Source organism: Diabrotica virgifera, chromosome 1 (genome assembly GCF_917563875.1).
Source record: "Diabrotica virgifera virgifera chromosome 1, PGI_DIABVI_V3a".
NCBI lineage: Eukaryota > Metazoa > Arthropoda > Insecta > Coleoptera > Chrysomelidae > Diabrotica > Diabrotica virgifera.
Window position 1 is genome coordinate 25372736 of NC_065443.1, and position 17194 is coordinate 25389929.

The 17194-nt window shown below is 33.2% G+C and overlaps 1 protein-coding gene across 2 annotated transcripts in view; it reads left to right on the forward strand.

Annotated features, from left to right (window-relative positions):
* The window catches only part of LOC114324167 (histone deacetylase complex subunit SAP130-A), a 115306-nt gene extending 100042 nt beyond the window's left edge, over positions 1-15264 (forward strand). Inside the window, exons 11-14 of one of the 2 annotated variants that reach the window (XM_028271919.2) lie at positions 365-707; positions 2155-2271; positions 14721-14916; positions 15059-15264. In XM_028271919.2, coding sequence (XP_028127720.2) covers positions 365-707; positions 2155-2271; positions 14721-14870 — 610 coding nt within the window. In that variant the 3' untranslated portion in view covers positions 14871-14916; positions 15059-15264. Of the gene's footprint in view, positions 1-364; positions 708-2154; positions 2272-14720 lie in introns of both variants that reach the window. The other variant, XM_028271917.2, reaches the window with a different exon arrangement.
* Positions 15265-17194: the final 1930 nt, after the last annotated feature.

Here is a 17194-nt window from a genome sequence, read left to right on the forward strand (position 1 = left end):
GATTCTCGGATATTTCGGTCTCTTCACGTATCCGTCTATCAATTACTCTTTCCCATATTTTCATGGTGTGGCTAAGCAGTTTTATAGCCCTGTAGTTTGTACATTGTTGTATATCTCCCTTGTTTTTGTAGACAGGTACTAGTATACTGCTTCTCCATTCGTCTGGCTTTTGTCCAACTTCCATAATTCTATTAAATAAACCTGCTAGCCACCTTGTTCTTGTCTCTTCCAATGCTCTCCATACTTCCCCAGGAATATCATCTGGTCCTACCACTTTTCCTTTCTTTATTTTTTGAAGCGCTTGAGCCACTTCATACGTTCATTCAAATATGTTTTATTTAAATTTATGGTTTTATGGTTTCAGAACGGGCAATGATTTAGACGAAAACAAAGACGATATGCAGTTTATTTCCGATCATCCTATCAAAAAAGAGGACGACTCTGATATGAATCAATCAGACGAACCCAAAGATGGAGCTCCAGAAGCGGGTCAGGTGACGACTGTCAGGAAACCAGCTTCAGCAAGTCTTCTCAATAGTTATAAGCAAAATTGGAAGGCGACACACAATCACTACTTGAGGCATTCTGATGTAAAACCTAAAGATGAAAGAAGGCCCACTATTATGGATTTGGCAAATCAACATCGGGTACAGGATAAAGTGAATGGGTGGAAAATCCATCATCTTTCCACGCAAATGGAAGATTTGGTAAATATTTGATCTCAATATTTATTAATTAAAGAAACAAAGCTATTTTTCACATAATTTTGATAACTTTATTGTAAAACAAACTATACGAAACGCGAATGGAAAATATATTTTTTATGGTTTCTTTAAATAAGCTTTTATTTGGGTTTTATAGGGTTTTATTTGTATCTCTCCCAAGCGTTGAGAAAAGTTAATTAGTTCCTTTCCTCTAATTGGACATCGGCTAATTTTTAGGACCAAAAGGACGTCCGCGAGCGTACTTTCCTTCGATAATTAATAGCGAACATAATAGGGGATGATGAAGAACATTTTATTTTATGTATATATTTTATATACATTAATATCTTTTAAAAATATTTTATAAATATTTTTATTAGGTTGAAAAACTTAGACTTTAATTTAAAATAGTTATTTATGAAACAGTTCGTGAAGTATGCTTTTTGCGCACGTACGCGATGTTTACATCGCGTAATTGCGCAAAAAGTACTTCACGCGCAGTTTCATACAATATTTTATCTACAATAAACAAATAAAAAAACTGCCAGTCTTCGTCACTGGAATACATCTTTATTCTACAATTTTTAGAACTTTGACATTTAAAAATTAAAATTTCTTTCAAACCACAAAATTGTCAAAACTTTATTGCTCACATGTCATCACCATGACAACGCGAAAGTTAAGGATATTTGATTATCTGAAAGTGTGGCAAAAAACAGTGCGAAAAAGTAAATCCCATTTTAAATATGTTCATAGAAAAATTTAGCATTTTAATACATTATTGGTTTCGAGAAAAACTAGTTTAAAGTTGCTGATTTTACTCGGTATTCAAATCTCTATAGGCCGGTAATATTGCTCGAATTTACTTCAAATTTGGTGTGAATACTCTTGAAGTATGCTTTTTCTCATGAGCATTTTTCAGTGCGTCACAGTTTTTCGATTTCTTTCTAACGCATTAAATTGTATATGACAGAAAAAAGGCACGTCGGTGATTACTTTGGTAATTATTCTAGTTCGGTGATGATTCTAGTTGTCGATAGATGGCGCTATAATAGAAAAACAATTATTTACTAATTATATAATATATCTACGAATATAATCTGTACAATTTAAAAGACTGTACAAATCAAAGAAAATATCATTTTATAAATGCAATAAAGACAATTGATTTGTTTTTATGCCCAATTGCAAATAAAATTTGACAACTGTCAGATTTAACTAAAATGTCATATTAGAATAAATGTTATAAATGTACATTATCGCGGACTTACCTTTTTTTCTATCATTTGTGACGCACTGAAAAATCCTCATGAAAAGAACCATAGTATACTTTCCTACGGAATATTAAAATTATTCGTTTTTTTAATAAGATACCTAGTATGTAACCCCTAAGTAGGATGGCCTACTTACTCAATTCATAAATTGTTGTAAATGTAGTTTTATTTTTAAGGCTAATCAAGAACAAACTGTTTACAATCAATTGAATGAACTACTGAAATGTACTGAATCTGAAGAAGCCTGTAAACAATTCGACAAGGAGATTAATCGAATAAATGAACTGATAAAGGTTTGTAGAAATTTGTTACATAAAATATTTTTTTCTATTCTCATACTTTAATATATCAATTATGATTTCACTATCTGTATCATAATGAGCTTCATTATGATACAGATTTTGACCATCCTTTCTTCAGACTCTATTTTTATTTTGATCACTGCAAAAATTAAAATAAGAATAATTTGTTTGGATAAATTTCCAGTTTGTGTTTTATGGTCCCAGATTAACGTTGTCTTTTATTATGTCGTATGTTGTTTTTTGAGAATTTTAGATTTTTTATTAAATTTATTCCTTTCCAAATTTATTATTTGTTGTAAGCTACACTATACTCCGTCTAATATACTTGCCGTTGCACGTCATCCGCGTTATAGCCCGCAAAGTCACATGATACCAACACGAAATATTTAGGCGGTAGGTGTGTTCTTTTTTAGAATCATTTTGCCGAGTACACTGGCATTACAGCCACTAGACATATTTTAATACGCGTAGAAGTAATATTTGAAGATTTCTATTAATATTAACTTAAAAGAAATACACAATAATATGTTTCATTTAATTTGTATAAATTGATTATAATTACTGTTTTTATGGTAGGGGAGCAAAGTATGCTAAATGTGCAGTCACTCGAGCGTTATGGGAACCTATTGGGTTGTGAAGAGTAGGTCCTAAAACCAAAAAAAGTTAACTAAAGTTTTCCATTTTAGTGGGGACTTTCCACTTTTAATTTAATTTTCCATTTCCAACAATCGTTTTTTAGATTATAGCGCCATCTATCCATAATTCGAAAAAATGTCTCGAATAAAAGTTACTTATTTTTACGTAAGGAATCCAAATCTGCAATAAAAACCCCCCACCCCACCTCAGTGGGGGGTCGTGTTTAGTGCCATTCGATAGATTTTCCAAAAATATTGAATAAGTGTATTTTTCAGTTTTTCGATCTGATGTTCATTTCGCGAAATATCGCGGGATTCGTACTTAAAATTTTAAATTTACCCCCACCCCTCTCCGTGAGAAGTTGTGTTTGATATCATTCGATAGATTTTTGAAAAATATTGAGCACGTATTTTTTAGTTTTTAGATCTGTCATTTATTTCGTGAAATATTCGTTTTTTTTTCTTGTGAAACTTTGGGACTCACCCATTTCCTTATGTTCCGCTCAAATCGTCAGATTTTTGAAATATACACTGTTTTGCATGTACTTAACTTACCTGATCTTAATCTGGCAATTTCGAGTTTTTCTAAGGATTTCTTTCTCCCCTGCATTAAGAGCCGATATATGGTAGAGGTACATTTTCAGGGTACAAGGATTCTCCCCATGTAATAATCTGACGCACTCGAGTAACTGCAAAAATCCCCGCTTGGGCTCCCCTACCATTATGAAGCACATTTGTTCGGAACACACTGTAACTGTAATCGAACGAAGGTGACATTTTGGCATAAATTAGTAACATTTATTTGACAGTTGCGATATTGACACTTCAGATTTGTTTTTATTCTTTACTATAAATATTTGCTTTATTATATTTATTGTTTTTATTATTTACTTTAACGTAAGATTATAACTTAATTCTTGTTTTCTATTTCTAATCTTTTTATTTATTTACATTGAATATTAATTTGTTTTGTTGTATAATCCACTTCACAATAATTATGTGATATATTTGATTTAAAATGGATTCAGGATTTTTTAATACTTTGGCAACTATGTCAACTTGATCCCTGACATAGATAATGACGTGCAACGGTAAGTATATTAGACGAACTGTATGTAAATATAACGAGAAAAATACATTACATATACAAAATAGCTAATATAAGGGTAAATCATGCGCAACCATTCCAAAATATTAGATGTCACAAATAAAACATGGAATGGAATAAAAATCTGGATACATTCAGTGGAAAAACAGTGCACACCGCTTAAAATCCAGAAGAACAAACATTTGAAGTCAGACGAAACCTTAGACTTAGAATAATTAATGGAAGAAAAAAGACTTATATTACAACATACTAAAAAAACTGGAAACAACTATCAAGAAATAGTGAAAGCAGGAAAATAAAATGTATTGATGTAGGTACATCATAGATAAAAACAACAATATAAATAAGGCATTGGATTGGCAATAATGGAATTGGATTTATATTTCGTTCGAACGTACGTGATGTAGTTACTGCAAATAGATGAAAATGGTTCATCGTTATATCGCCAAAATTTTCGACATGCGAAAAACACGTGGTGGTGTAGTAGATGAATAATACTCCAGGCTGTGGGTGAAAAATAGGTCGATTTCAGGATATAATTCAGGAATTTTTGAAACCTATCAGGTGTTGTAAAGGACGATGCCAGGAATAACTTATACTAAAATGTGACCAAAAATATTGTGAGCTTTTTTTTATTGCGATTTTCATTTGTTAAATTTGCAATTTTTAAAGATTTTTAATTTTGCAGCTTAGGATATTGATTCTAGAGAAAATCTTTTTAATAGAAAGTTGTAGTGAATTAAAAAAGCTACAATTTGAGCTATGGTCAGGTTAATTTCGTTTATTGGTTATTGCAAAACAGCCTGCGAAAGGTCCAAAATGGTCGTTTTTTACAATTGCGTTATTTATTGTACAAATATTTTTTTTTTATTTTTTAAAGCTTTAAAATGAAGATCTTTCAACTCCAAACATAAAAAAAATTGTAAGGCCGGATTAACGAATTTGTCGCTCAGATATTATAAATTGTTTATCCCAAGAGGTCAAATGTCGAAGGCTATAACTTTTTGAAAAAAAAAATCGTAGAGAGTTGGTGAAAGATCCAATCTCCTTCTAAAGAGTTATATTTTCATATTCTGATGTAAATAAATGCGTAAAACATTTTTAAACCTCTAATTTTTGGGTTTGAAAATAAGGGGGCAAATTTCGTTATAAACATTTAGAACTTAAGCGGCCCTGTACATCCTATGAGTTTTTAACTTACAGATTATTGTTGCTGAAGACGAAACAAAGATTTATAAAAGAAATAAAAATTTCTACGACCAACTGAAGCCGAGCTAAATGTTGGGTTTGAAAATAAGGGGGCAAATTTCGTTATAAACATTTAGAGCTGAAGCGGTCCTGTACATCCTATGTATCATTTTTGTAATATTATTTCTTCAGAAATGAGATTTCACATATAAAAGTTTATCAAGAAAAACAAATACAGTCGTAAATAGACTGTATATTATAAGGGTAATATTATTAAATTGTTTTCGGTCAAAATTTAATACAAGTTACGTAAAAATTTTCCGAGCGCGCGGATTTGAAGCGAGCCGAGCGATTTGCAAAATTCGGCCGCTCGCAAAAGAACCGATTTTAAAAATAATTTTTAATAATTAAATGTAACTATATTTTATAATAATTTTTATTTTAAGATAATATAAGTCTTTCTTTAGTCAATGACTGTAAAATAATTTCTTAATTGTTATAAATAAAGGCACTACGATTTAAGAGAAAAGAAACAATATCTCGGCTTCAGTTGGTTGTAGAAAATTTTTATTTTTTTATAAATCTTCGTTTCGTCTTCAGCAACAATAATCTGTAAGTTAGAAACTCATAGGATGTACAGGGCCGCTTCAGCTCTAAATGTTTATAACGAAATTTGCCCCCTTATTTTCAAACCCAACATTTAGCTCGGCTTCAGTTGGTCGTAGAAATTTTTTATTTTTTTTTTATAAATCTTCATTTCGTCTTCAGCAACAATAATCTGTAAGTTAAAAACTCATAGGATGTACAGGGCCGCTTCAGCTCTAATGTTTATAACGAAATTTGCCCCCTTATTTTCAAACCCAAAAATTAGAGGTTAAAAATGTTTTACGCATTTATTTACATCGGAATATGAAAACATAACTCTTTAGAAGGAGATTGGATGTTTCACCAACTCTCTACGATTTTTTTTTCAAAAAGTTATAGCCTTCGACATTTGACCTCTTGGGATAAACAATTTATAATATCTAAGCAACAAATTCATTAATCTGGCTTTACAATTATTTTTATGTTTGGAATTGAAAGATCTTCATTTTAAAGCATTAAAAAATATAAAAAAATTATTTGTACAATAAATAATGCAATTGTAAAAAACGGCCCTTTTGGACCTTTCGCAGGTTGTTTTGCAATAACCAATTAACGAAATTAAACTTACCATACCTCAAATTGTAGGTTTTTTAATTTACTACAACTTTCTATTAAAAAGTTTTTCTCTAGAATCAATATCCTAAGCTGCAAAATTAAAAATCTTTAAAAATTGCAAATTTAACAAATGAAAATCGCAATAAAAAAAAAGCTCACAATATTTTTGGTCACATTTTAGTAGAAGTTATTCCTGGCATCGTCCTTTACAACACCTGATAAGTTTCAAAAATTCCTGAATTATATCACGTTTTTTCACCCACAGCCTGGGGTATAATACTTTGTGACACTGGTACGCGAATACTATTGATTTTAACCCCCTTTTATTTGACCAAATAACTGAACTATCTAGCTTACAGCAGAGAATAATCAACTAGTGTAAATGTTACATTAAGTCAATATGTTTCATTGAGATCAATCCAGAAGCTGAAGTTTACTTAGTTGTACTTACTTACTTTCCGTGTCCGGAACACCAACTTTAAATTGTGTATTTCCAATGGTTGGCCACATAGATGGCCCTTTCATTTGCTAAAATTAAGTCTTCTTCTGTGCAGGTCTCTCTCATCTCTGTGCATAATAGTAGGTGCCGGCTGGTTGCAACAAAATGAGGGTGTGATGTGGCAGAATAGATATAGCTTTAAAGGGGTAGTTACTTAGTTATGGAAGTTTCCTCAAACTAGGCTAGCTGGAAATTTAAGAGACTAAACAGTAGGGCTCAGGGGAGGATCAGGCCGTATTTGCACGCCCAAAATAAGACTAATAACTAAATTAAAATAAGGAAAGAAATGAAAAGGAACTACTGACCGAGAAGATATTACTGAGTATGTATAAGGGCGCCAGGGAAGAATTGAATATATTCTTCTCCACGTGACCTATATTGCTGTACCTAACTAATACTATTAAAATGGTAGGATAATAAAACATATAAGTATGTACAACCAACAAATTTAATGAAAAAAACCTATAACCCCTATATACAATTTTATACAAACTAGCTAACCACCGGACGTACTAGGCTAGTACGCTCCTGTCTATTACACAGATATTACAGTATAAGAAGGAAATGTATTGAATTTATTATACCAAGACAGTTAATTGATCTAAATATGTATGTACAAAAACTTATTATTAAGGAGTATTACAACATTGGTTGACAATCCCGCATCTGATCGGAATGACACACCGGACAATACTGATAGATTGTGATAATAACCGAGATAGTGTGCACAGTATCTTACCAGATAGGTTATGGTCTCCGGACTATTTTAAATAAAATAAAATACAAATACAATAATGAAAATGACATATAAAAGTTGTTGAAAAGAAAAATATTGATTATGATAACGTTAATTGATTTTAGAAAAATGAATTTATATGATTAGTAAGATTATATATGTTATTAAAAATGTTAAAGTTGAAATATGTTATGTAAAAGAATTGAAAATGTAAATTTTAATAATAAAACCTGTCGTTTCTACAAAAAGTAGGCCTGTGGCTTCTCCAAACTCCGGTTAAGTTGGTACGGGAGAGCCAAGTAAGGTATCTTCCGGGTTTCCCCTACCTTAGGGGGAGTACTTCTCACCAACCAGAAGGTACGACGATGTGGTGCGACAAGGAGGTACTTCCTAGCACCGGGAAAACTGTCTATCTCCAAAAAAACAAAAAAATAAAATCCATCCAATGCCAAAAGAACCCAAACTGATCGTCTATTCCATATCAAAAAAAAATTGACTTAATCTTGATCTCCACCAGTGGCTAAAAACAAAAACTTGATCAGCTGATTGCCTTGACCACAAAAGAATCAGGGCCTCTGCAAAAAGGTGTACCACCTTATCAGAACTTGACAGAGAAAAAAATGAAGTTTGATGTACTTGCTTGAAATGTCATTGACCTTGATTATCCTTGACTGGAAAGAGCCTTTTTAAAGGAATATAAGGAAGTATTTGAACAAGTAAATATGAATCTGGTAATCAAGATTACTTTAAGGAGTTATATAAATGAGAGAATGAGAATGGTCATTGATTCCAAACTGATTTTGAACTGGAAGTATATAGTTAGAAAGAATTCTTTTCTCTGTAGAAAAAATAAGTGCGATGGTATTGAAGTATTGCAAATCTGATGATTGAAGAATAACAATTCATTTAAAGATAATATATGTAAGATATTTGAAGTGAATAACAGGGTTATTTTTTATTTAAGGAAAAAACATCATTTTTTTAATACATACCCATTACTCTTCAAAAAGGTGTTGAAAAACAAAAAAATCTCTTCTTTTCAAAACACTTAACAACCAAGAACAAAACAACTTCTTCCCACGTAAACTTATATGCTATTCAAACATTTCAACTAAAATTTTATATTCTTTGTAATGGCCACTGGTGTGATGGGTCTGCTTTCAACAACAGCCGAGATTGAAGTGACGAATAGCCCCTTCTGCAATGACAATTACGTCAGCCGGAAGCCGTATCGACACAGAAACCAACTTCTAGGTTCCGAATTCCCCAAAGGTTACCAATTTTGTCGTCGATCAACTGCAACTTTCAATACAATTGTCTGTAAAGTTGGTTGCATACCTAGTTCCTATTGGAATAAATATTTTAGTAACGATGGTAATAACTAATGCGCCACAGTCGCAGGTATCGTCCTCCTGGTATCCCCATTTTTTCAAATTACTAGCACAACGTGAAACGCCGGTTCTTAGTCTGTTAGTGCTTTCCAAGTCGGATACGGTAAACTGTGTCCAGCAGCCATCTCCTCCGAGGGAGGAAATTGTGTTGCAGTAGCTGACGCTTGCCATAGGTGTATCCGGCGCCTGTCTGGCGCTTCGGGGATGGATATTGATGTTTGCAGAAAGCTTTTCCGAGATCTTAGTCTACTTGGCTGAGTTTGGTGGTCATATAAGGGGTGTCTTCGGTCCGTCTCCTGCTTTTTTCGTTCTACCTCTGACGTGACCTTCCTCCTGATAGGTGGTGGAGCAATCCCAGCTATGGGGTATACCTCTTCGATAGGTGTCGGTTTCAGGCAACCCGATATTACACGAGCCACGTGTTACATTTAGAGCCACGTCGACGTTCGTTGCGTGAGCAGAGTTTGCCCATACTGGCGCTCCAAACTCCGCGGCTGAAAATCATAATGCCAAGGCAGAGGTGCGGAGAGTGTGTGGCTGTGCTCCCCATTTTGTATTAGTTAGCTTGCGGATGATATTATTTCTGGCACCTACCAAATACTATTGACTGTAATACATCCAACTCCCACAGAAATCTTGAAGCACGTTGCCACTAGCGCCACTGTCGGCTTGAAGTGAAATTACGTTTTGACAACGTAAAATTTTATAAATTTTTGAATAACGAGCTAATTTTGCTAAATTAAATTAAAATAAAAATAGTTCAAACACTTATACAAAAACAATAATAAAGCAATTTTATAAATGTAAGGTTAGATTGCTCTGGTTATCTACTCATACCGCCTAGATGGCGCTATTTTTTTGCTTCCTCAAAATTAATGAGAAATGTCAAGAGTTCTATGTATTACAGTCAATAGTATTTGCACCTACTTTCTTCTTGACATCTTGACAGTGGTATCGGTAAGACAGAGTTCTATCCAGACGTACGCCGAGGTATTTTGGCGTCTCGTTATGTTCCAGCATCTGACCACGCCATTCCACATCCAGCGGCCTTCGGGCATGCTTGTTTCTAAGGTGGAAAGCACATATCTGGGTTTTTGTGGGATTGGGTTTCAGATGGTTTTCATCGTAGTATTGGCACCGTGCAAGTTCGGAAAAGCGACACCTATTTCTACGCTCTGCACTTTTATTCGCACTTTTGATTATATTGGCCAATCATATGGTCCTGGTTACTGGATAATTGTCAAGGCCATAGTCCAAAAAAAATAATAAGAAAAAATAAGATTTAGGTTATGTTATTTAAACGTAAACAATTGTATGTAGTAAATAAAATTAGTTATTAAAATGCAGTACTGCAAGCAAAATACAATTAATTAAATTTACCTTTATATAATAATTGCATATCATATCAATACTGTGGAGCAATATATAATTTTTCTTCTTAAATGACCATAAGTATGAAATGTACGTCAATTTGACAATTTCAATTGACAATATGAATTATTTAAGAAAGTTGCAATATTTCTCCGCTATTCGCGCACGATCGTTTCGCGTATCCCTTCCAAGTACTTGCACACCGCGAATAGAGCTAAGTCTGCCAGGGCATCTGTCAGTTTCACTTCGACTTCATTGAAGGTTCTTCCCTGAGCTGCCATGCCACAGCAAATTGCCATGTTTGTTGGTGTATATGTTGTATAGAATCGGCGCGAGGACACTTCCCTGTGGAAGCCCATTTTTTTGGTCCCTCCACCGACTGTTCTTGGACAGGAGCGTTACGTAGAAGCGTCTATTCTGGAGGAGACATTTCACTAACCTTGTTAGTCGGAAATCCTTTGTAGTTTCGTATTGTTTTGCGAGTAGCCGTTGATGATTAACTGTGTCATAGGCGGCAGTTAGGTCTATGAACGCTACTCCTGTTATTTCTTTCCGTTCAAAACCATCTTCAATATGTTGGGTGAGATTAAGAATTTGACTGCAGCAGCACTTTCCGGGTCTGAATCCTGCGTGTTCTGGAATAATTTTAGTCTCCACAGATTCAGCGATCCGGTTCAGTATCATTCTTTCAAATGCCTTGAAAAGCATTTGTATCCGCCGGATCCTTCCCTGGGTTTAAGAGGGCAACCACTCGAGCTTTCCTCCAGATTTTGGGGATTTGTAATGTACGGATGCAGCAATTCATCATTTTTACGAGCCACTCTACGGTTTTTAGTCCAAAGTTCTTTATTTGTTCTGTTCGTATATCGTCCAGGCCAGCCGCTTTATTATCTTTCATTTGGTGGATTGCGCATCTCATCTCCTCTAGACAAAAAGAGGTACCTAGAACATCTTTTTCTTCGTCGATATTCCGTTGAGCTCTCACCTTGTTCTTTCTTGATGTCGTCTTAACGCTCATTAGAAGACCATGGGCTATCTGATCGGGTATGACTTCTGTCATGTTGACTGCCGGGGCAGCGGGATTGTTGCCAAGATTTCGGATCAGCTTCCAGGCACGTCTGCTTCGACAACCTCTAGGGATATATTTCCGTGATACTTGCTTTACGATTTCTACAAATTTATTGTATGAATCAGAGCAAGGTTCTAGCTGGGAAACTTCTTGATCCAATGCTTCAGAGAATTTTTCTTTTTTGCTTTGGTAAAGTTGAACCTTCTCTTGAAAGGAACAATTTCATATCTGATTGCCGCGTTGGAAAGACAAATTATTGGTCTGTGCTGTGTCTTGCTTCCAACAATTTTTGTCACCTGGTCTCCAATTCCGTCGCTGAGAAATATATTGTCTGGGTTGTAACCTCTGTGCCATCTTCCGCTGTTGAACGACGCAGGCTGCTTTGGATCGTGAATAAGTTTTAGGTTCATGCTTTCAGCCCATTTTTCTAGTTCTTCGCCATTGGAATCTGATTCGTTATAACCCCACGCGACACTGTGACAGTTGAGGTCACCCAGTACGAATTTGATTTGCTGTGATTGAAAGTTATTCGGTTCCTCAAAAGCAAAGTCAGCGTTTGGTGGTTTGTAGATTGACGTTACTGTACAGGAGTTTATCTCCACTGTGAGGATCTCGATGTCATTTTGATCTATTAGAGATGTGGAAGCTACGTCGATATTTAGTCTGACGAAGACTGCGCTACCATATTGGTAGTGTGGTCTCTCCAGTATAAGCTTCAAAGCCCGAATTCTTGGTCTGCGGCTTGCAGTACCTCTGGGTTTCTTGAACCAGTAGAACGTCGATACCATGTTCTCTGCAAATATTAGACAATAGGTCTTCTCTGCTGATATAGACCAGAGCAGATCTCTTTTGAGGTGGATGTGAAAGAAGACATTCGGATTTTTGCAGATAAAGTTAGGTGACAACTTCAATAATTATAATTGACTTATGCTCCTTCTCAAATATGCCCGGAACATTAATAAAAAATTTAAATATTTAAAAATATCGAAAAATATCGATTCTTTTCTACTTTCATTGCTTATAACTTTAAAACGATTCATTTTGGAACAAAGTCGAAAGAAAATAAAGATAATTGAATTTTGTATAATATACGACTGGTTTAAAATGTATTAAATTATTACCCTTTCTGCAAAATAGCAATAAATAGAAAATAAGGGGGCAAAAAAGACTGTTTTTATTCAATGTTTTTCAACCACTTTGGTTGCACTTAGAACCTTCATATTTGGCTTAGAAAATTCTTACAAAGTACTTAAGCCGTCCACCAAATTCCATTAAGAGGAAACAGTAGCGATCAACAGGTAGCGAAAACGCGTTCCAAGATTGCGGCTGTAATTTTGAATATTTTTTCGAGATATTCGGCACATATATTCGTAATATAATAAACAATAGCGGTACAGAGCCCAATTTGAAAAATATATTAATATGTGGAAATTACTCCGTAACTAAATACAATATTAAAAAAACGAGCCTGTACTGCCATTAAGAAGAACAAAAAAATACACTTTCTTCAAATAAACTTTTTTATCCGATGCCTAGATTTTGTGTCATTTTGGAACTACTAATGAAATAAAAAATTTTAGTAGTTCCAAAATGACACAAAATCTAGGCATCGGATAAAAAAGTTTATTTGAAGAATGTGTATTTTTTTGTTCTTCTTAATGGCGGTACAGGCTCGCTTTTTTAATATTTTATTTAATTACAGAGTAATTTCCACATATTAATATATTTTTCAAATTGGGCTCTGTACCGCCATTCTCTATTATATTACGAATACGTGTGCCAAATATCTCGAAAAAATATTCAAAATTACAGCCGCAATCTTGGAACGCGTTTTTGCTACCTGTTGATCGCTACTGTTTCCTCTTAAAATCGACGTAATAGATTTTGCATAATAATTTTGCAATCTAAATTTTTTTTAAAAGTTCAAATTTTTTAAAAACTTTCTTTTTTACATATAAAGAGGTTCTCTAATACACTTTACAGAATTCAAATCGGATTATTTAAGCGGCCTCTGCACTGTTTTAAAATTATAAACAATGTTTTGGCTTATAAACAAATACAGTGAGGACGTTTGAGTTGGAATAAATTCATTTTCTTGAGAATGGGAGACTCTGGAGATAAATCCCGAAACAGATCGATTTTTATTTTTAAATTATAATTTTTTGGCATAAATATCATACTAGTGACGTCATCCACCTGGGTGTGATGACGTAATCTAAATATTGGAATTAATTTAATTCAATTTTTTTTTTAATTCAAACCCTGTATAAGTAGTTATGTTAATGTTTATATTAGTGAATACAAAATTGAATAGCCTTTCGATCGAGCTATCACACGGCACCTATTCTCATTTAAAGAAATCATCGATTGCGTCATCACGCCCAGATGGATGACGTCACTAGTATGGTATATATAACAAAAAATTAGAATTTAAAAATAAAAATCGACCCGTTTCGGGATTTATCTCCAGAGACGCCTATTCGCGAGAAAATGAATTTATGCCAACTCAAACGTTCTCACTGTATTTGTTCATAAGCCAAAAAATTGTTTATAACTTTAAAACAGTGCTGAGGTCGCTTAAATAATCCGATTTTAGTTCTGTAAAGTATATTAGATAGGCAGAGAATCTCTTTATATGTAAAAAAATTAGCAAATTTCTAAATAGTCTACTTTTTCTTCAGAAAGTTCTTAAAAAATTTGAACTTTTTTAAAAAAAATTTAGATTTCAAAATTATTCTGCAAAATCTATCAGGTCACTTTTAATGAAATTTGGTGAACGATTTAAGTATGTTGTAAGCTAAGTGCAACCAAAGTGGTAGAAAAACGTTGAAAAAGACAGGCTTATTTTGCCCCCTTATTTTGTATTTATTGCTATTTTGCAGCAAGGGTAATAATTTAAGACATTTTTAACCAGTCGTTTATCATAGAAAATTAAATTATCTTTATTTTATTTCCTTACGACTTTGTTCCAAAATGAATCGCTTTAAAGTTATAAGCAAAGAAAGTAGAAATAAATCGATATTTTTTGAAATTTTTAAATATTTTAATTTTTTTAAAGTCAATTATTATTGTTGAAGTTGTAACCTAACTTTATCTGCAAAAATCCGAATGCCACCTCGCACATCTAAAAATAGACGTTTTTTCACAGATCCGTCCTGGTCTAATAATCCTTCATTATTAATTGTTAGTTGTTATTCATATTAATATCTTATGTTTTAACTGTTGTTTCTTAACTGTTTTCAGGGTAATCTGCAAAGAATCAAAATTATAAACGACGGTATGACAGAAGCGAAAACGTCGATCATGAGAATATTTGAGCATAAAGTCCATGTAACGGACATCATCAACCGATGTGCCAGTAAACGTAATTTTAAGAAAAGAGAGAAATCTTGAAAGATGTGATTTTAGTTGATTTCAAAATGTGTAATATTTTTAGATCGTAAGTTTCAATGTAATTTTTTATATTGCCGACAATTAATGTTTTTATAATGATTTATAAGATATGATGATTGAGTTTATTTATTTATTAAGTGTAAAGAATATGCAAATGAAGTGTGTTTAAATGTTTGACATTTTTGCAGGATTGAGGGAGATGTTGGAAAATCAAAAAGGTGCTAGTAATATAATAAAATTGTAAAAATGTATTTCTACACTTGTTCAAAAAGATTTGACTTTTGGATATCTCCGCAATAAATGTAATAACAAAACTTTTCGCAAAAGCTGTATCACACTTATTATTTGATGCTATTTGATGGAAATTATTTTATAAATAAAACAATGAATACTACGGTTTTATAATTTCAATATGTGCCACTCAGTGAGTTCAATATGTATATTATTTGGGAAGTTTTAGCTAATTAGTATTGAAAAACCAGACAGTGATTTTTTCATTGTTAGCTTCTTACCTTTTCAGTTAAAACAGACATATTTATAGTAATAAGTATGCATTTTAACGCATGTGTTGGTAATGATACAGTTCCGGGAATAAAACAACGATATACTGAAAACGTTAGAAATGAAAACGGAGACATTCTGACCTCTGCAGCATAAACGAAATATGAATTAATAATACACGTTTCCTCCACAATACAAATACACTTTTGTAAACACTAGAGGACAAAGATCTATGATAGACTATATTCTGTCATATAAAGAGTTACACCCGTCTCAAATATTTGATGTAAGAGCACTAACATCAGCAGAAATAGCAAGCGATCATAAATTGGTATTGTGCAAAATCAGAATAAAAACATATATATATATATATATATATATATATATATATATATATATATATATATATATATATATATATATTAGTGATGTAACGAATATTCGTATTCGCATTCGCATTCGCGAATATTCGCATGTTTTTGTATATTCGCATTCGCATCCGCATTCGCGAAATTTGTGCGAATGTTTTGCGAATATGAAAACCAGAAAAAAATAATTTTTAAGATAATATTAGGTTAATAAAATCAAAATCTATTCACTTCTCATCTTTTTTATTAAGAAAAGGTAACTTAACCTCAAACATGCAACTACATACTCTCAAATGGAAATATGCAGGACACAACAGCAGACAAAGAGACGGAAGATGGAATGAAGCGATAACTCACTGGAGACCTTGGGACTACAAAAGAGGAAGGGGAAGACCACAGAAGAGATGGTCGGATGACCTAAAAATATACGCAGGGACCAGATGGACAGGATTAGCACTGAACCGAGAAAAGTAGAAAAATAAGGGGGAGACCTACTTTAGACAAATAAAGGGCAATAGATAGATAGACCTTAACCTTGTATAATCACATTATCAGCCTTCACTTTTTTTATTATTTGGTATTATGTAATACAGCTTAAAATTCAGATTGATTTACACTAAATCTCAATTAACTTTTCATTATAAATTTAGGAAACATTACAAAAATAGAAACAAATTAAAAAAACTGAACATTCGCATTCGCATCCGCATTCGCGAATGTCGGTAGCAGATATTCGCATTCGCATTCGTATTCGCGAATGTTCAAAAAATGGCATTCGTTACATCACTAATATATATATATATTGATACATGTATCCATGTGACTTCCAAAGTAGATTCTCGTAATACGTTGTTACTTCATATATACCGTTATGACTTCCGATTTCGGAAGTCACAACGTTTTGCCTATATTTTTACGAATTTGGCTACTAGATGGTATCAGAAGGCTTATATTAAAAATTTCGCTGGAAGTCATATCGTATCTAACATACTCATAAGATCAGATTTTAGTTCGACGGTATATCACCAGCGCTAGTGTCTCTCCCGTGCTACTATACAGGTTATGTACACAACGCGTAGCGTCTTCCGTATACCACACCGCTCGGTGTGACTTCCGTTTTTTGGCAACCCTGTGTAACGGTTTCTAGACATTTATCTGTTGTAGATTCGCGGTCCTAATCGTACTTAGTGTTTTGTGTGCCTTTTATTTTTAAACATGAATAATAGCAGATCTGCTTTACTTTTAAAGTTAGCCTTAACTGAAGGTACAATAAGTGATTATATATCTCTATAATTATATATTTTCTGTACTTATTTTAATCTATAATATTTACTTACCTATTTACTTATATAAATTCATTTTTCTCGTGTTTTTGTTTACTTCCTTTTTTACAATGAACTTCTAATTTAATCTACACTCACCGGCACGAAAAACGGGCACCCCAAAAAATGGGTA